At 37.6% G+C, this 21,171-nt stretch overlaps 1 protein-coding gene across 3 annotated transcripts in view; it reads right to left on the reverse strand.

Annotated features, from left to right (window-relative positions):
- LOC103137362 (rap guanine nucleotide exchange factor 2-like) overlaps window positions 1–21,171 on the reverse strand; it is an 86,388-nt gene that overhangs the window by 56,048 nt on the left and 9,169 nt on the right. For all 3 annotated transcript variants that reach the window (XM_016670900.1, XM_016670902.1, XM_016670901.1), the window contains exon 2: window positions 291–361. In XM_016670900.1, the coding sequence (XP_016526386.1) occupies window positions 291–361 (71 nt within the window). The remainder of the gene's footprint in view (window positions 1–290; window positions 362–21,171) is intronic.

Genomic DNA, 21,171 nt, shown 5'->3' on the forward strand with positions numbered 1-21,171 from the left:
CAAATAAAGTGTTACCAATATGGACTAAAAATAATGAGCTTAAATAGCACCCACAAGCAATAAAATGTGATTTTAAGGGTCTGTGGCTTCTATTCAGTTTTATTTTTATCTTTTGTAAAATTTATATTAAAATATTCCTTGTATCAAGTCTTTAGAGACCTTAGAGAATAAAAAGACCTTGTCAAAGTTTTCAGTCCTTCCTCAGCAAGTTGCTGTTAGTTTTCCATCTTAGATGTATGCCGATAGAACATGTTTGTATCAGAATATCTACGTTTGGTGCAGACGCTTACCTCAGCTGGTGCTCCCGCAGGTTGGACAGAGCCTCCATCCCATGGAGATACGAGTAAACAATCTCCAGGTCCTGAGGAAGAGGAGCAGAAGGTCAGTCGGACATAGATCCGTGCCATCTTAATCATAAGAGTTGTAAAAAGTTAATAAATCATTTGTTGAAGTTCTGTTTATATGTTCTTGTGTAAATTATTCATCATTATAACTGATTATACCATTAATAGTTTCAGAAATAATTTTCTGGCATCCCTGAACTGAAATTAAACCCATTTTTCCTCAATAAATTTCATCTGTGATTATTAACATTATTCTTGTTAAATGAGTGTCGCAACAAATTGACGCATTTGAGCTTTGGTGAATTATAATTATGCATTCGCTTCAACAGTTATAATGCAGCTAGTTCATGCTGCAGAACATAAACTGACTGTGGGATGACGGAAAACTCTTAACAAGCACGGCTTCATTGACTTGTGAGTCTGAACGTTGGAATAGACGGCAATAAAGCAGCAGCAGAGAGGGGAAGAAATAAAAAAAAAAGATCCACGGCTCAACTATAAACTCTATTCAATTACTTCATCAAGTGACCCAGTGAGTAACTCTGGGATGGTCTGGCCGCTGTCCAAGTCTGAGGTGAAACAAAGTGGCCCTCTCCCAGAGCTGGCAGACAGCACAGCCACCCCACTGTCTGCCGCTGCACACTGGGCCACAGACCTCCAGGCCCTGAGTCTGGGCTGGAGCTGCACGACTGGTGGAAGCTACTGGGAGGCCTTTGTAGGCAGAAAACTGGAGGTAGATGTGGCGACGGCAGAGCGGCGGGACAACAGAGAACTTGTCCTGAGAGCCGGCCAGACGTCCGCATCAAGCCACACCGAACGCACAGTTTGTCTCTGGGTTAAGTGTCTCACAGCAACAATCCTGGAATTATTGAACATTTTTTGACATGGAGACAACTGTCAGAGTTCATGGTGTGTGTGAGAGGACTGTCAATGTTGTATTCCTTCATGGAAAAAAGAATGAATAAAAAAGACAGAAGAACTGGAAGACAATCACTTTTTAGAAAGATAAAATGAAGAAAACTTTTGACCTGGAAGGCTGCAGACAGTATAAAGTGTGACCGAAATAGCTCAAATCCAGGTTATTTTCTACCTTCAAATCAAAACCAGTCAGGAAAAGCTTCAGAATAAGGTTTCTTTTTTATCTCTCTTATGAATGAGTATCGCTAGCAGCCATTTTGATCTTTTGTTGTTGAAGGAAATGAATCAACAGTGCAACCAGGCATGGGATGGTGCTGGGAGATATGGAGGACAAATCCTGCTAAAATTAGCATTAAATAGAAATAAATACATGGTTTGATTAAGTAATTTATGTATCAAATATTGCATTAAAAAATAAATAAAAACAAGGACTTTTCCCAACTTATTTTATTATAAAGTGTAATATAAATTACTATTTCTCATTTTCAACAGGATTGATTTAGAATTGATTTTCTATTTTATGCCCAATCTTATTGATTTATTAGTTTCTTTTTTTCTTTTTTTTTACTTTATATTATTCTTTAATGCATTTCTTTTTACATACTGTTACAACTATTAATGAGATCCTATTAATGACACACTGCTGCAGCACACTGCAGGTCAGCTGGGTGAAAGAGATCCTACAATTGTCTATCTCCTGTAAACAGATAGTTCCTCTCATCACCCTTATAAAGACAACAGTTTTAAAAACTACAGTTAGCAAGCTACAAGGACAATGTATGTTATAAAGCTAGAAAGTATGACTTTGTGTGTGTCCCCCCCCCATTTTCCCCAGTTTATTAAACTTTTGTTACAATAGCAGGAGAAGTTCATTTAAGAAGCTCACAATACAAATACAAAATAGCTTCTCTTGGTTTCAGTGGCTATAAAATGATGAAAGGTAAACATATTTAAAATGTCAGGTAAATAACATGCATTTAGTGTCTATTACATGGTAATTCACAGATAAATTAGTACTGATGAAGACTTTCTAACCAAGCTCTCCCTCAGGATCGCTGACCTCTGTGCAACACACCGAGGCTCTGTTAGCTTAACGAGCTACGTAAACACACAGCCCTCCACCACGCTGTAACTCACTTGTCACCACATGTGATTGTACATGGAATGAAGTTATTAAGAAAGACACAAAGAATGACAGGAGAAAAAAAGAAAAACATAATTAAATAAAAAATGTTCTAGAGGAAAAGAAAACTGAAAAAACTAAAACCAAAACAAGAAAAACAAAAATAGGAAATTACATTAAATGTAACAACGACGAAGGAAACAAAATCTGTAAGGATCACCTAAGAGAGACTATAACAAACTTACTGTCTCCAGAAAACAATAAATAAGCCTCACAAATAACAATTATAACTGTAACAATCAAGGTTGTAATAATGTTGCCACACTAGACTTAATGTTTTATTTTAAAACATTTAATTTTAATGTTGTTAAATGGCAACATTAAAACAAAATGTTGCCATTATGTTTTAAATAGTTAGATCATACTCATTTTAGTTTGGAAGTTTTATTTTCAGTTGTATTGTGAGAATATCATCCCATCCCTGATTCTACCTTTGATTTAACAATAAATAATAGTCACACAGATTAATTATGCAATAACATTAAAATGTTGTAAAGTATTAAAATACTTGTAAAAATAGAGGTCAGTTTGGATGCACATAGAGGTTAGCGTTGCCATGGAGATGGTTTCTGTAAACTCACACAGTGATATCCTGAGTAACAAGATTTCAATGTTCAAAAGGTCTGAAGAGCAGCTACTGTTAGAGGACCAGCAGGGGTTATTTGAAGACAACTACTGCCACCTACTGGACGACAAAAGAACAGCGGTATAAACCACTGAATTCAAAAGCAGCATGGCCATTTTGTCAATTTTTAAGCTGATTATACATTCAAACAATACTCCATCTTTAAAAAATATGTTTAATTATTATGAATACACATGATTTTCAGATGTTTTCAGATCAAGAACATTTATTTAAAGACAATTATTTTGTTTTCTGGACCTTTGAAAACTACAAAGCCAAAGTTTTGCAATAAAAAACAAAAGTTGGAGCTATAAAATGTTTATTTTTGTTAATTTGCTCTTTTATTGTTTGTGAGGCTGAGAAAGAGAACACGTCATTGGTTAGTTTATAATTTAAAAAGCAATAGTTTAAGAGGCTGTTTTTTTAGAGCATTAAAATCTTTTTACAAGAATAAATATAATCTATGTAGAAAGTCTGGAGTGTTTGTCAGCAAGAATCTTTCCTACCATTATGTCTGCATTGTTTTGATAATTTTTTTATATTAACCACTGACTATGAGGCAGCTTGGTGGCCCAGTGCTCTAAAGCCAGAACCACATAACTGCAACAGAACCACGTCTTCTTCTTCTTGCCGGCTAACCACAAGAACCATCAGCCAGGAATTTAGCTGCATATTAGTTTCCTCGTTTGCTGTGATTTAAAAATACGCTCATATAGAAACCAAAAGATTTTCCACAGATTTTCTTTTAGCTCTTTCAGAAACCAGTGACTATAAACATCTAAAAACAATGAGCGTGTATAAATAACTTCATGTAAGGAGATGAGTGTTTCCTAAGACGGCAGGGATTTAAGCTAACCTTCTTAAGCACTAGCAGAGAGACGCCTACAGGTGGCAGTGTGTGCAGGCCTGTTTCTGCCTCCAGATTGACATCACATTGAATAAAGCAGCACCACTGAGGCGCTGCCTCACACAGAGAAATATGCAGAACCATCAATTGTGGCTTCACTCGCAAATATTTCAGACTGACTCTATGGAAAGAACGTAAAGGACCCCATGTTTTCCTCTCCCCTGACCTTACATTTTCCGGTCTCTAATACCCGTCTCCTCCTGCATATAGGGCAAACAGAACCAGAAATTACATGGAGAAAAAAGATGAAAGTTGTAGGGGAAAGAAAAAAAAAAATTCTGAGAAGTTTATTCAAAATTAAGAGGCTCCAGCTGTTTTAAAAGCTACATTTCTTTCAGCGTTTAGTTAGGACCAGTGGAGGAGGCAGTCTGGTGCCCATGTTCGATGTTTGAAAGCAAGATCAAGAAGAAGAAAGAGCGCTGGGCTGATGAAAGCTGCTTTCAGCTGCATTTCTGCTCTTTGTCTGTTATGGAGAAAAAAAGCAAATCCCAGTCTATACCAGTAACAACAATCTAATCCTTCTCCATTCTGCCAATAAACTAATCCTTGTAGGAACACAGGTGGCCCCACAGGAGGAGAAACATACCCAGACGCTGATCTAGGAAAAACCCAAAAGGGTTTTTTTTAAACTGGTTTAAAAACCAGAAGTAGCGTTGACACACTGGCAACCGGACCTCTGCAAATAGTGATTTCCTTGATGCAACTGAATCTTGCACCTTCCTTTGTAAAGGCAGATGACAGGAGAGCAATGCAGCCAGACAAGTAAAGGCATTTCCTTTCCAGGACAGGAATTAAACAATGGCAGGCCTTGTATGCCCTGTTTGGGTCCCGCAAACACAGGGAGCAGGCCATCCGCGGTTTCCCACCCCTTATGTTGGGCCCCCCCGGCGTGGGAGAGGCAGTGTCTGGCCTACTGCCAGCCGATTGGGTGGCAGAGCACTCAGCAGAGAACAGGAAGTCAAGGAAGTGATTGTGGATTTATCAGGACGCAGTAAGTTTAGTCTTACTAGGCAACTGAAACAAAACAGAAAAGCTAAGTTTGACTTCTTGTCAGACAGGAGGAAAAAACCTTAAGGTACCAACTAACATTATGACCATTATTACTGATAGTTAAACACTAAAGATCATTTTTGTCTCTTACTACTTCCTTTACATTGGCATGAACGAACCATTTTTTCTTAATGTTATCAAAACCGTAGCATATCAGTTCATGTTTTTTTGTAGTTTGTTAGTAAATAATAAAGCTGTCATGAAACTGATAAAACCTTGAAAATTTTAATTTAATTGTAATACTTCCTAAATCTTTTATTACTACTTTTTTCCCTTCTATTTTGGTTCTTTCCATTCCCATTTGGGTCAATTGAGTCAAAATTTGAGACAGGCTGAGGCTCCTGGACAAATTAAGATAAAGTATTCTCCTACTAACAGATATTAATTATTATAGTAACAAAAAAACTGAAAAGATAGAAAAGAAATGAAAAAGGAGAAAATGAAAAAAGGAAGATAATAAGGAGGAAAAAAGAAAAAGCATGCAAAATGTATGGCATGACAAAAGGAAGAAAAACCCTTAATACACTGGCTGATTGTTTAAATCAATAAACATGCCTTTTTAGCTCTACTGTCACATTATAAAAAAACGAAAAAGCAGAGGAACCTAAATCTTAACGCAGCAGTCAATGTCACGCCACTATTTGTATTCATTAATTTAACAGCTCTGGGTCAGGCCCAACAGCAGCTTATCGCCTAACGCCACGGTATCTGTGTGCCAGATAGTGGGATTTTCTCAGGTCGGACCCCTTTTCACCGCAGCACAAACGGTCAACGCATTTATTCATTTGGCTTCTGGCTGAGAGCAGATAGCAGCGCTCTGTGTCCATCCATCAGCAGCTTCAGACAAGCATCAAAGGGAAAGGGGCTGGAGCGTTTCAGAGACAATGGGACACTGTGGGAGAGATTAAAGACCCAGGTAGGGAAGTGAAGGACGTTTCGGATCTTATCAGACGGATCTGCAGGGAAATAGCATTTGTATGTTGAATCTGAAAGAAAAGCTACTTGTTTTTTTATTTTTTTTTTATGTAAAAAAAATATATAAAGGCTATTTAGACGAGTTGAGTTCTGATATTTGAACCCACTTGCAGAACAGCAGATACACATGGAGTCTATTACTGAATGGGTCAGCAAATTGCATGTACAGGTTTTATGTTTGCAATTTACAATCATGTTTGCATGACAAATTAATGGCCGACCGATAAAAATCAGACATGATTGGTGTGTTTGTGCGCCACTGGCCACCCGGGGCCACCAAGCAGAGTGAATCAACGGCCATGTCTTCTTTACTGATAACATTAACATCCAGCTGGAGGTATTAAAGCCCACAGCGGGGAAGGTGACCACAATCACATCCTGGGTTCTGGCCAACTGGGCTGCAGAACCTGACTCACCCTGACCTGTAACGTGTCAGTGTTTTTATTAGAGCATAGCTCTATTCCCATATTCTCTAGTCACTTTCTTACAGATTGATAAAAGAAAAATACATTTATCACATCTCTGGTCTGATGGTGTGTCTATGACAGGTTTTTGGTCATGGAGAAGTGCAGCAGGACTTCTGAGCAGAAAGAAGCTATTTTGTGGCCTTACTGTGAGTTCTGATGTTTTATTTATTGATTCATATGATGGTGTTGCAATACAAACTGTAGATTTTTCATCATCACATTTCCATGACAAACAGCCCGTTTGAGTTTATTCACTAAATGCAAGTTCTCTTATGAGCTCCTCCACACTTTCTGTAAAATATTAGTTGGAACAAAGTCAAGCAAAATTGATTGATTATAGTTGCATTAATTATTTTCTTTATTTATTCAGCAGGAAAAGTTTTCAATGTGAGAAGTTAAAACATGACATGAAATTTACTCCAGATGTCAACAAGAACTGAAATGGTCAACAAAAAAAATAGTTTCAATCTGGGTTGTGAAACAAATAAAATGTCTTGGAGGATAGATACTGAGAAAATGCAGAAAAGAAGAAAAGGGGGTTGTAAAGAAAAACTGAAACTCACTGATTAATCACAGTGACTCATTTCAAATGTTTATATTGAGGAATAAGGCTTGGAGCTTGAAAACCTAAAATACAGCTTCTTGCCAAATTTGAGTATAAATTAGAACCAGAATAACCAGGAATTAGCAGATGTCTTTTGTTCCATTAAGACAAAAAAACTGGTGTCTATGCGCAATACTCCACTGCTGAAGAGAAGCATGGAGAAGTTTGTTTAAGGATTGTCGGAAAAGGTCTAGACAAGACAATTCAATTCAGGAAAAAAACGTCTAGCCAAAATGCAACTCTTTAAATATTATTGCCCACAAAAACATCAAACATAACTTGAAGTAGAGAGGTGGGAATATAATGGGTAGGCTGTTTTTCAACATATGGTATGTAGGGTTCACTTAGCTGAAGGAAGAGTCGACAGGAGAAATGTACCAAAACATTCCTGGTAAGAATTTGAAGATGAAACCAGTGGGGATTTTTCAGCCAAGAAAACCGTCAGCTGATTTCAAGAAACAAAAAAAAGAGTCAGTAGAAGCACTCAGTAAGTCATAACCTTATCAACTGAAGATCAAGAGCGCATAGAAATCGACCACAAGATTTAAAGACAGCTTGTGGGGAACAATGGACCAAAATCACAAGAGCTGTCTTATTTCTACTTAAATTATTCATAATAGACAAAAAAACAAAAGACAGATGGGGAGACAAGGTACTGACATCATTAGTAGCTCCATAGCACCACCCAGCAAATGAGAGGAGGGTGTTTGAAAGAGTTTTCCCTCTGAAAAGCAGTCAGTCCTCAGACTGAAACAACTAATTCAAGAACCAGAAAACCTGTTCTTTCTTTCCTATTGAACAGAAACAAAGCTTCTCTTTGCTCTGAGAAGATGACTGAAAAACTGAAAAAGATGGCAGTAGGCAAAACATTCCAAAAGAAAGGACAGCATTGTGCCTGAGATTAAGCAACCCTGGATTAAACTGGGATCATCAGGCTGCAGGAGTTTTTAATGTACGGCAAGCTGCAGACAAACTGCATTTTCCTTCAATTTAGCTCATTAAAACGTCCCACCATTGACCATTCTTCCAACCTCCAGTCCCGAGAGGCAAAGTGGGAATGGCAAATCCAATCTCATTGCTTTTGCAGAGAGGATTTCCTGTTCTCTTTGAGAAAACAGCTACAAAAAGTACAAATTAATCGGCCTCCGCTTGAGCGCAGGAACGACCCAGTTTTACAACAACTGCTTGTTTGTCACTGCAGGGTCAGCTTTTCCTCCATCCTCTTGTTCTCTCAACTGTACTGAGGGCCAAAGCAAGGTTGCAATCAAACAACATACCACAGGAGTGTATTATTTATGTTAAAAACACCTCATTTAAGAAAAGAGTGGCCTTTTTATTTTAACAGAAACATGGGCATAAAGATGATGCCTATAATCTGTTAATGCTCATAAATTATTTCAACATAATACAGTGATCCACAGCGTTTAAAGGTCCTGTGGATTACTCTGTAGCCTTTCTATTCTGGTTCCCCGCCCTCGCTGAGAGAGCCACCAGCATTCCTGGATCCAGTAACCGGGACATCTCAGCGTCCGTCTTATGTATCAGCCCGGAGTGAGGCTTGCATTCCTCATATGTCACTGGCAAGTCCCTGAGTACTCTACAGACTGCTACGCAAATGCACGGCATGCCAAAACATTTTCACTGACCAATCAGGCAAGAGCCACTTCAGATAACTAATATTACGGAGTTTAATTTGACCACTTTCATCTGTAGTGACAGTTTATTCTGTCTGCCAAGTCATGGTTAGTTCAATGACTTAGCATTGGACTAAGTCATCAAACTAACCATTGACCAGTGGCCGATTTTCAAACCTTTGTGGAGGAGGATAAGATCATGTAAAAGATCAGTTTCAAGGCTGATCACCAATATCAAGAAAATCGGGGCTGTTAATGTAAATTATCATAAAACAGAACAATGAAATGCAATATTTTATACCTTTTCAAAATATAACATACCTAAAAAAACAAACAGCCTTACAATACAAAATTCCTCTATGAATTGACACTACTTATTTAATGGTTATAGCTGCAGCTTTTCCATATAAACCTCAACAATTTCTTCATCACATTATATAAGGTTTTACAGCGCCTGCTCTACCCATTTCTGTGCACTACTGGTCAGCTGGCTGAAAGAGGGCTAGTACCCTCCTTCCCAAATTTACAAAAAAAAAAACAAAAAGGCAAATTTAGAGATTTGGAAATATTTTTGATAAAATATAGGTTTAATTTGGGGGATTGAACACTTGAAAACTATATTCTTTCATTTTTTTGGAGTCTATGTATTACAATCAAAAACAATAAATAGATATCATAGATATAATAATCAGTTTCCTTTATTATTTATAACAGGATTGGGGATATCTTTTGCTTCTGTATTTTAAATAAAAAGCAACTGGACTATGTTGAGGTTTTACCCAAAGTTATCAATCAGGAAGCATCTTATCCATGCATATGCTTATTATTTTTTAGATTTTGTGTTTCCAAGTATTGAGGATTTTTTCCCTGATGTTTGATCTTTATTATTGTCCATAAACAAGTCTTTTAGCTGATGTTAAAGGACAAGGTCACCCAGACCTAACTTCCTTTAAGCCTTAAAGACATAACAGGATTTTCTTTGGAAACAAGCAGGAATGCTGACACATCCTGCAGTGTCCTCTTCCCAGTCTTCACCTTTGGCTTAATGCAGCTTTGTTTAAAATCAAATGTCAGCCTTGTCTTTGTCTGCAATCTAATAAAGAATGAGTCTCCATCTTAGTCCGCGCAGCAACCCGAGGTGAACGTTGGTGAATAATGAGGTGGACGGAGCAGCAGTGAGAGGAGACAAACAGCCTGGAGCAAAGTAACGAGGTAAACGGACAACTGGGAGTCAGACGAGTGCTGAAGGTTGGAAGGTCATGTTGTCTACGATGCAGTATCCGTTAATGACAATATATTGCTTCATATTGTCTACTCAGCTAAAACAAAACACCACGTCTGTGTGCCAAGTGGGACTGAGGAAGACCACCTCCTCCACTTCTCACAGCTGCCAAAACCGCAGCGACGGCATTTTCTTCCAAAATGTGCAGAGCATCCATCACGCACCTCAGGGAGGCGATATGATGCTCCACCGGGTGCCGCTGCGTAGCCTCTGTTTGTGCTCAGGAGTGTGTGCCTGTGTGCATTCCCTTGCTTTTGTTTGTACATTCCCGTGTGTTAACACGGTGGCCGGCAGCTGTCCTTGACTCCATATTGACAGAGAGTGTGGGATCTGCACGGTATTTTTATCCATTTGCCTGAGTGAGAGAGCAGGTGGATGCTAAAACAAGGTCACATGGTGGCGGCAGTCGCTATCTGCACCCGCTTTCACCACATAAACTGGCCTGAGCACAATACCAGCAACTAAAATTGAGTTTATTCATTATTTTTAGATGAATTCCAAAAGCATGTTAATTCCACATTAATCTCAACATAAACTAACAACTTCAATTATATTTAGATTCCAGTTTGGACAACTAACTATGTTAATGTTTATCCTCCAGATGGGACTACTTTACGTCCCTTCAAAGAATGCAGAAACTTTTCAAACTTTTAGGATCCCTTGTTACTGAAATTGTAAGTATGTGTGTTTAAAAATAAATCTATTTTTATGGAGATTTGTAAGAACTGACATACTGACCTTTTAAGGGTTAAAATTCATAAAATGTAATTAATACTGAATAAGACACCCACAGTTTTAAAATATTAACTCAAAATGAAAAAAATATGATCATATTTTAAAAACAAATTCTGGATTGACATTTTTTATCTTTAGGACCTTGAATACAAGATGTTTTTCTGTCTAGTTTAAATCTGATGACGCATAATAATAATGATGCATCAAAACTCATGTTGTCAACCACTGACACACTTCCTTCCCTAATAAAAATAATGTTCTCAGATCTTTGCATTTTATGCACTGTTTTTATGGAAACTCTTTTGTTATTTTAGGTGGAGGGCTTGCCGATAAAAACAGTGAAGTAATGTAAATGCTAAATGCACTGGTTAAAATCACTAATGTAGATATTAATATTTGAAGTTAACAATTTTAAAGTGGAATTAAACATTAAACATTTTTGGGATTAAGCTGAGATTTTTTGGGTTTTATGGATTTTAAAGAATTTCAAATTAATTTCAGAAAATTTTACAGTGTTGATTTGTAAGAAAAGAAACATTCTTGCCGACTTCCTAAATATGGGATCAAAAAGACAAACATTTTTGGACTATCATATCATATTCTTACTTTACAACACTTTAAAACCTCTATGGAATTGTCAGGAATAATTCAAAGCTAGTTATTGGTCTTACTAATCACCGGGTGTTAATGGTTTCAGACAGCAGAGTGGACTTTACCATTTTCTTTCCCAGGCCTGGAAGCTGAATGCGGCAATAGACACACACTTACATTCCTCTGCCACCTGTTTAGATGTGTTCAAGTCAGAGACAGAGCTCTCCTTTTGCTTCCAGACAACGTCCACTTCAGCTTCTGCTATACAGAATGATAGAAATTACACCTATCAGAATGCTAATGTGGAGGTCTGGTGAACTGAAAAGCTATGCTGCCACAGCCAGAAGCTGATGTTTCCTCCCCACCGAGCTCAAGCAGCCGGTGGGCATGGCGACTGGTTGGAACGGGAGCCAGGGAGGCATGTGAATGAGCTTAGCGGTGCCCACTTGAGCTGCTCGCCAGGATAAAACCCTCAAGACCGATAATGAACTCCGTCTCCAGTGGGAGGCAAATGAGATGAATGGTGGAGAGCAGGAGAGTCGGTTTGTTCGAAAGTCTGGAAAATGTGTCTTAAAGATAATAATAAGAGGTGGATGTACTTTAATGATCAAACAGTTTTGGTAGGAAACATCTGAACAGACCACAGGGGAACAGACTTTTTCCATCCATTTGCTTTGATCAGCACTGCAGTCAGCTTTGGAAATGAATAAATGTGTCTAAAGTGCAGAAAATTAAAAACAAAACTGAACCAGCAGCACTTAAAATATTCAGTCTTCACATCCATTGCAATTTTTACAGATTTCTTCAACATCTTCATGTGTTTTTATATGAGACAAAAACAAAGTAGTGCATAACTGTTAAATTTTTTTACAAATAAAAATATTAAAGTGCAGCATGGATTCACCTTGGAGTTTACCCATGTGTAATTTAATCTCAATATAAGTTGATTTCTATTTAATGTTCGCTAATGGCTCTACAATGCTACAAAGCTCTTCGCTTTGCAAGGGGCAAAGCGAAGGAAACAGCCTTGTACCCCTTGACAAGGGAACATTTTCAAACAGGTTAAGGGAATACACAAAAACTGTAGGAGCTGTGATTGCAAATCCTCTGAAAATGTAAAGATTTTCACAAGGGGTGCACAGATTTCCTTAATTTTGGAAGATTGGTGATTGTCCAATACTTACATGTAAAACTGATCTACCTCCAAAGTCTGAAAAGACAGGCACAGTCTTTTGCTCTGCCAGGAGAGAGGACTGACAGCCAGAGGAGAATTGGAAGAAACACTGAATTACAATCACAGAAAACAGCTCCTGCTGATACAATCACTTGGACACACTCAGACTACTCTTTATGATCCCGCCTGATGACCTCATCAGCGGAGGACGGAGAGGACTATGCAGAAGTTTTTGTAGCTTTATCACAACAATCTTGTCCTAAAAAAATGTATTTGTGTTTTTAGTGTGACAAAATGTGGAAAAAAAGGGATGAATAGAACAATTCACAGCGATTCTTCAAAGCTACAATGTTCAGGTACAAGTTCAAACATCTTGTGTCCAGAACTTATGGAACAACCAGAACCTGAAAGAATATTTTGTTAAATAACAGACTAATCAGTATAACAGAATAAAAGGGGAAACAGTACAAGAGCTTCCATATGCATATTCTGAAGCTGCAGCAAAAACTGCCAGGACAAAATACTCTACTCCTGTCCTTGTAGGTAACAACAAGATAAGTTGATCTACGATGAAGGACAAACTTTACTGCCTCTGTCTGGCAAGTTGTTACCATTATCCCTGCAGCAAGCAGGCTGCTACAGCTATTTAATTATCACTGCTGACTCAGTGAAGCGTAGTCAATATAAAACAAAGAAACATTCCAAGTTTTTCCTGAAAGTAGCAAATAAAACATAACACCAGTGAAAATCAGATATCTACAGGGCTGTGTTGTACTTATTAAAAGCTAAAGCAGAATAAAATGAACAATCCATCTATAAACACCTGAAGCTCGTGGAACAAAGTGGGGGATGTTTGGTCACAGTTGGGGTCCTCCTGGGTCCCAGCAGAGGCTCTTTGTTGTCACTAATACAGACATGCAGCAACATCAAGCAAGCAGCCTGCTGGCACACTTCGTTACCACGGTTACTGGCCACAGCCTGTTCAAAGCCAGCCTCTGTACAGAACTGACCATAAACACCACAACAAGCAGTAGGTGCTGGCAGTTTGTGTCCACAAGCTGGATAAGGTGTGCACAGAAAAAGGATGGCTGCGATGCTGATTCTGTATGGATCCTTAGAGTATCTACACCATAACCGGCTCATGTGGATAAAAACTACATCTGCAGAGGTGTGGAGTGTGTCTGGGTGTGTCAGTCACTGGTTGGCTCTGACAGACCAACAGTTTCAAACCAAACAAGGTCACAAAGTATCAGATTCACCATCAAATGGGCTGGGATAAAAAAAAAAAAAAAAAATTGGGGTCTTACCCAGAAGTGTCTATGAATAGTTGGAGGTCCATTGCAATTTAACTAAATATTTACAAATAATGACTATATAGTGAGATTATTACTTTTGCAGTTTGAGTTATTTTTCAGTGTAGATCCATCAAGAGTATGACTAACTATCAATATTTGAACACATGATTGAATGCAATTCTTGTGTGCCGTTTACCAGTACAAACACAATACTTACATAACTTTTGTTTTAAGTTGACCTCTTTGATAAAACGTACCTTTTACTTTCAGAACAGTATTTGTTTTGGTGTGTTTGTGTGGTGATTACACAAACACACAGCGTATGAAAAGAAGATTGATGAGTTTCTAAATACTTTCTAAAACTTTATTACAATATTGTTTTTGTCATATTTATGGTAAAAATTATTAGTATGACAAAGCATCACCCAACAGTTCTCCAATTTATTCTCCTCATATTTATCATTTTGAATACCCAGGGATTTATGTGTGAATACAGTTGGTTAAAAAGATTATTTGGGAGGATTATTATGCTCCAAGTGGCACTTTATAGATACAATTTATACCTCAAAGTTCAAATGTTTATGTATTTTTGTTTTATGAAATAAAGAATATTAATTATTGTTCAGGAGAATTCCAAATGTATCCAACAATTACACTAGCTACATTGACAGAATAATCAGAAAAACATGTTTGTAAGAGATTTAATGGGCATCAATTTTCAAGTTTACTAAATAACTGTTCGTACATTCAACACATGACAAAGTTTTACTTCAACTGTTTGTTAAATACAGGCAAAATTGAGATGGTTTAGTTACTTAAACCATCTTAATTTATATTATATAATTAGAACAACAATAATAATAAAAAAAAGATGATAAAACAAAACAATGTAATTGTCTCTGCGTAATTAGGGTTAATGATCTTAATTAAAATCTTGTCTTATTTTAGAATCTCTAACCACAACAACAGCTCAGTGAGGATTCAACGCCGGACACACAGCAATACTGGACACAAAGGAATCTCTTTGTTCCGTCACTGAACCTCAACCTAGAGGGTCCTTTTCCCGGGAAAAACGCCAAACGTCCGGCCAAATGAAACCCGCCCCATCTCTTTCAGACAAAGGCCTCAAAGAGGTGTGCTGCAATAATCACAAAGTTACGCAACATCATATATAAAGATCGATTCATGAGAGCTCAAAGGAAAAACAAGAAGAAAGGGTAAGGGTGGATGAAGTGGGATGGAGATGTGCTTTAATCTTCCCGGGGCTAATCGCTCGCTTGGTGGCCAAAAGGACCCCAAGAGGCTCCCGCATCACCTCCCTCCCTCTGCTGCTGTCCAATTAACTTGACACAAAAAGGAGCCAAAGCCTGGAGGAGAGCTGCTAATGAAATCCTAAAGTTTAACACAAAGGGAGAACAGAACCCAGGTTCCTCGCTGCTCGGATTCAATTCTGTTCAGCTGAAGCATCAATTAGCTGCGTTTCCTGAAGAACAGAGACATTAATCCTCAGACTCCCCCAGCTGAATCTAAAATATTTATTGAATACAATAATCAATCTTTTACATCTCTGCTGCTTTGTCCTATGGCCTGCTGCATGAAATAATTGCAGAATTACAATGCCACTCCTGCATCTGGTTGCTAGGGAACAGTCGGGGAAAGCTTTCCGTCCTGCTGGAGCCACTTTCATGCAAGAGTTTTTATTTCAAACCCCGAAGGCCACAAACACTCCCCGCTCACTGGAGGGACACTGCAGCTTGCTTGGGAGTTACTCTAGTTTTGTTCTCACAAAACTATAACTATTTTAGAGCACAGGACAAAAAAATACACACCCAACTCTGTAAACACACTGGTGAAAGTCTTTAAGAGAACACATAATATCGCTTGGTAATACTCAGTGGCTCTTACAGCAAATTGAATGTCCAGCACCTCTGCAGAAGACGAAGCATGCCAATTATCATTTTATACAAATATTTGTGCTTTCATAATCTTTTGACATTAAAATTGAAATTAAATATGGTTTTATTTTGGTGTAATAATTTCCTAAAAACCTTTTCTCTGGTGGTCCTATGGTAGTTGGCGTTAGCCAAGTTTTCCAAATTGTAAAATTATCAGCTTTTTCTAGGATTTTCCTGAATTTAGCTCAACTCACCTGTCCATCAACTCTGACAGTTTCTCTGCAGCTGCTGAAGAAAACCATCCCCACCACATGATGCTGCCACCACCATGTTTCACCATGAGGATAAAGAGTTAAGGGTGAGGCATGTATGCCTAAATGTTCTGACCAGAGTATCTTCTTCTAATGCTTGCTCTGTCTCCTTCGTCACAAACTTTAAACTGGACTTCTTGTGGCTTCCTTTTGAACTTGAACACTTTCTATTTGGCTCATGTGGAATTGCCGGATAAGTGGTTTTATGCTTTTGTTCTTTTAAATTTCTGTGGAATAAAACTACTGATCCATTGATAAATCTATAAAAATATCACCCATGTTTCTGTCCCATATTTGTGTGACATTAAGAAGAGTAACTGCACTTATTTTCTTCTACTCAACGCACTACTAGAAACCCTCCTCAGTTTGTAAATGCTGCACAGCTCACAAAACGACTGTAGCGTTCTTTTGTTTACCATGCAGTGCACACTGTAGCACTGATTTAAACCAAGCTGATTAGGGCTTGAATGGAAGTTTCCTGTTTACAGAGTTGCCCCATGATCCCACCCAAAGCCTTTCACTTCGCCTCGCCTGAAATAGGCCTCCGCTCCAGACGGATGGGGATTTCAGACTACGTCCTGAGGATGTTTCCCAAAACAATCATGGTTACTTAAGTCCTTACTTTTCCCTTTCCTTTTGTTTCACTGGAAGATCTACTTCCATATGGCTGGGCTTTATATTTATGAATTTTTATCTGTGTGCAGGTTTATTACCATTATCAATGATTTAGCTTAAGTTGCATTGATAACTGATGCAAAGGTTAGTTAGTGGAAACTTTCTCTGTGTTCATAGCTAACATATGCTCTCCACAGCAGGAAATTCTTTGCTGCAGATGTATTGTAACAGCTGGAAATGCTACGAATGGCATCTTGGAGGAACAAGGACAAAGCACAAGATGATGTAAGAAAATCTGCTTGCACAGCACATCATGAACAACCAATACGTTTGTTTTTGGTGTTAAAATGAACTGATCATAGGAATTTGAGAATTTCATCTGGTCAAAAAGATGAAAACCTGCTCAGCAGGAAAACAAAGAAAAATACATACAAGTAGGTTTTAATGTATTTCATCTAACATCATCTTGAAAAAAAATAATTTATTCAAATGGATGATATTTTTTATTAGATTTTTTTTGCACAAAAAATATTTTGGGGAATTTGTCTTTATTTTAGTGTTACACATTCATGGAACAATTGAAAAGTCAGTAAAAAAAACATTTTCCTGTAAATTTGTTCTACCTGGTTATAAACACATAGTCAACAGATCCGCTACACTGAATTGATGTTAAGTCAAGCAGAAAGGTCTGAGCTTTTCATGATTTTTTAGCTGCAGATGCATCTATTGCTACAAATGAAGAAACGTACACTAATGGATTCCTATTACTGCATTTTAGGAAATATGATGTTTATTTTCTTATTTTTAAAAGATCAGAATTATTTGTTATTTACATCTTTTACTGTATTTTTAAAAACAATATTTTGTTTTAAATAAACAAAACATTGTTTTTTTAAATAAGTTTTTAAAAACTTAAATTAATGCTTTTGAACAATCAATTAAGAATTTAACAATGGCACCTGATTTAATGCCTTGATTGTTGATTGTTTGTTGCATGACTTCGTATTTTTGTGTTTTTATGATGGAAAGCACTTTGAAACGCCTTGTTGCTGAAATGTGTTGTACAAACAAAATTTGATTGTTTGATTGATTGAATTAAATTAATGAATCTAAGTTTATTTGATAGGGACAGACATCAACACAGACAACCTGAACAGAACAGCAGTGTCTTGTTTGCATCCAAGTGCTTTAGCACAAGCTAATTCGCAGCTCGTGTCCCGTGGTTAAAGTGGTTAAATGAAAAAATCTGCAGAATGTGCCAATTTTATTTATTTATTGATTAGAACAGTGGTCCCCAAAGTCGGTCCTGGAGGGCCGGCATCCTGAATGTTTTAGTTCTTTCCCTGGTTTAACGCACCTGGATCAAATGATGACTTGTTAGAAGGCCTAAGAAGAACATTGACATGCTGAAAATGTTGTTACTACCACCAGGGAGAGAAGCAAGACATGCAGGATGCCGGGCCTCAAGGACCAACTTTGGACACCACTGTATTAGAACAATTGATTATTAAAATAATTTATTGTTGCAGGCCTAAAAAGTTTTATCAACAGAAATAATTTAATTTTTTATTTCAATTAGATCAAAATCCGGTGATCTGAAGAAAAGCATATTATTTTTAACTACTGTTATATCGAGAATCTAAAATGAAATCAGAATAACTTCTGCTTATTGGCCATTTTTCTATTTTGTCCTCCGAGTTTTGACTCAGTCATGGTGAGTATTACAACCACTCATTCCAAGCAGAGCGTCTGATTAGCAGCATGTATGATGCAACTATGTCAAGGCTCCACCTCCTTCAGGGTTTTTTCTTTTTAAACCAGCAGACTTGTAGAAACAGGACTGTGTGGTTTTGATTTGAGCTGATAGTGTCCTGTTGAATCGCTCAGACTGTTTCCCTCTCTAAACTTTTCAATCTCACGTCTACTAATCAAATTACTCAATCGCAAACAAGCTAATGCCACTTTAAGAAGGCTGCCGGGCTTTAGCTCTACACAAGGTTAATGCAGTATTACGTAATCGTATTTCTGATTCTTTGTCTTTCCTGCATCAAGGTTGAATGATGCATAAGGAGATCAAAATATTCATTACAGCAAAGGTGATTTGTAGAAAAGCAGAGGGAAGCATGGGAAAACATTTGGCATCATAAAAGGTCAACCAAGGAGAAGCTCTAAGGCGCCAAGAAGATAATACCATCTAATACATGAACTGACATCATTTAGAGAAAAACTACAGCTGGAATGGTGCACATACCACACTGTCAGCAGACTCAAATGGATGTTTTCTGGGCTGCTAATGTTGCATCACTCCAGTAAATATCTCACGAGGTTCTGTTCCAGAATAGATCCTTACAGTGCAAAGTTTTCTGGATCAAGACTCCAAAAAAAAAATTCCCGACTAGCATTCTAGGGATCTGCTTTCAGAAATGTTAGGAAGATAATTGGAGTTGCTGTTGGGATAATTACGGCCCTTCATCCCCAAAGCAGGAAGTGGGAAGAAACTGTCAAGCATTCCAACATGAATCAGATTAGGTTCAAGTCCTGGAAGTGAATGAACGTTTCCCCTCGAGTGGGTAACTGGGGGAAAATGTTGTGAGGTGGGAAACGTGACCAGCCTCGGGTCAGACAAACCCTCCAGGGCCAATTACCAAGATAAGATTTCAACGGTACAGATACGGTACACCAGCTCGCTCTGCTACATGCAGGAAGTGGAACGACACTGATCACTGATTTATAAATGAGGAAAGTGAACATGTAGCACTCCAGATATTCCTGCAGGGCAAACTCAACAGCTGCTGGTGCAGAGCAGCCTCCTTCAGCAGACAGCTGTCGTTGCTCCTGCTGCTAGAAGAATGAATCGGCTCTTATGGAGCCTCATGACGAGTAAAAACCTGCCTACGAGCAGCGCTGCACCTCATAAGGCTCAACAGGCCGCATTAATCACTGGAATCTTCACAGCTTCATAGAACCAAGTCACAAGTTATTGCAAAAAGCTTTTCATCTTTTAATCTGTCATCACATGTCAGAAACTTCCTGTCCTTTCTCAACATGCGCTGCTGTTTACACTGGTTGTACTGCCATGCATCATATTTAAAAGATTCAAAAGAAAATGCAGCTTGGGAAGTTGAAATGTATGATTTTAGCTTCCTAAAACAGACAATCAGCGCCATTCATTTTACTTGCCACTGATTGTCTGTACCCCAAGTAGCAATAAGGAAGACTGTAAATGTTAGCTTCTGCAGTGGCGCTGAAGTGGTTGCCACTCTGTATATTAATGCCTATCCAGTCATATTTGGACTAGATATGTTTGAACTATTAAAATAGGTATGTATAGAGAAAGTCTCAAGTATTCAAGCCAGGGGACACCGGCAACAACCGGAAGGTTTCGACAAAGTATTGATCAGCCATTCTGGTACTCCTGTGTAAAATTTACAGGATTTATTTTCTGTTAAGCTCTAAAACTCTTTCTTTAAAAAATAATATTTTATTTAATATGTATTAATATTCTTTATCCGTACATAAAAATTCAAGTTCAACCCAAAACTCAGAGTTTATCTTTTCTCCTCTATGATTTAATTCTTTAGATGTTTATGAAATTTTAAAACCCAGTTATTTGTTGCAAGTAAAATTTATTTATCTTTAAAAGTTCAGCACAGAACTGAAAATATGAATTCACACATTGCTACATGGAAGAATATTTGAAATATTTGCCTCCACGTCCAATTGTATTTGTCCCAAATAAATTAAAGAACGAATAAATAAATCAATCAATCAAATTTTATTTGTATAGTACATTTCAGCAGCAAGGCATTTCAAAGTGCTTCACATAATTAAAATAAAAGCAGCATGTGACATTGAAAAAACAGTGAGAAAGAGAAAGACATTTTGAAAAAGATTTAAAAAAAAAATAAATAAATAAATAAATGTTCTTCGTGTCTCTATTTTTCTTGTTCACTGTTGGGTCAGAGTTGATGTAAATCACTCTTTATGTTCTCTTTCCCATTAAAAACCTTTTTCGGCTAACAGCCGCCAGCTTGTAATTCTGCTTTAACAGTTTTCAGTCTTGTTCATGGAACCCAGACAAAACTTTCAGAAGATGTTTTGTTTTAATGGTAATTTTTGTGTGTCTGGTGTCTTCCATGTTTCCCACACAGACAGCTGTGAGCTGCTTGGAGAAGATCTGCAGCTGAGCAGAGACATGCATGCAGGAGCTGCACCAATCTGTTAGTCCTGGCCTCACTCCTCTTTCACTAAATTACTACTAAGCTGTGACAAACCTTTGGAAACTAATAAATAGGGCTGTTGTAAACGAATATTTTAGTAATCGAGTAATCTATCGATTATTCTTACGATCAATCGAGTAATCGGATAAAAAAAATTAATAAAATTGGTAAATCTGGCATAATACCGGTGTTACTATCAGATATCAATATCAGTCCAATTTTTCATATTTGAGCATCCCTAACAGTTGCTTTTTTGTAGTTTAGAAAACTAACCTGTACCTCACTTTCTAAGTTAACCAGAAGAGAAGTTATAGAAAAATCTGAAATTATATTGAATTTAATAACA

Source organism: Poecilia formosa, unplaced genomic scaffold, assembly GCF_000485575.1.
Source record: "Poecilia formosa unplaced genomic scaffold, Poecilia_formosa-5.1.2 Scaffold39, whole genome shotgun sequence".
Classification (NCBI taxonomy): Eukaryota; Metazoa; Chordata; class Actinopteri; order Cyprinodontiformes; family Poeciliidae; genus Poecilia; species Poecilia formosa.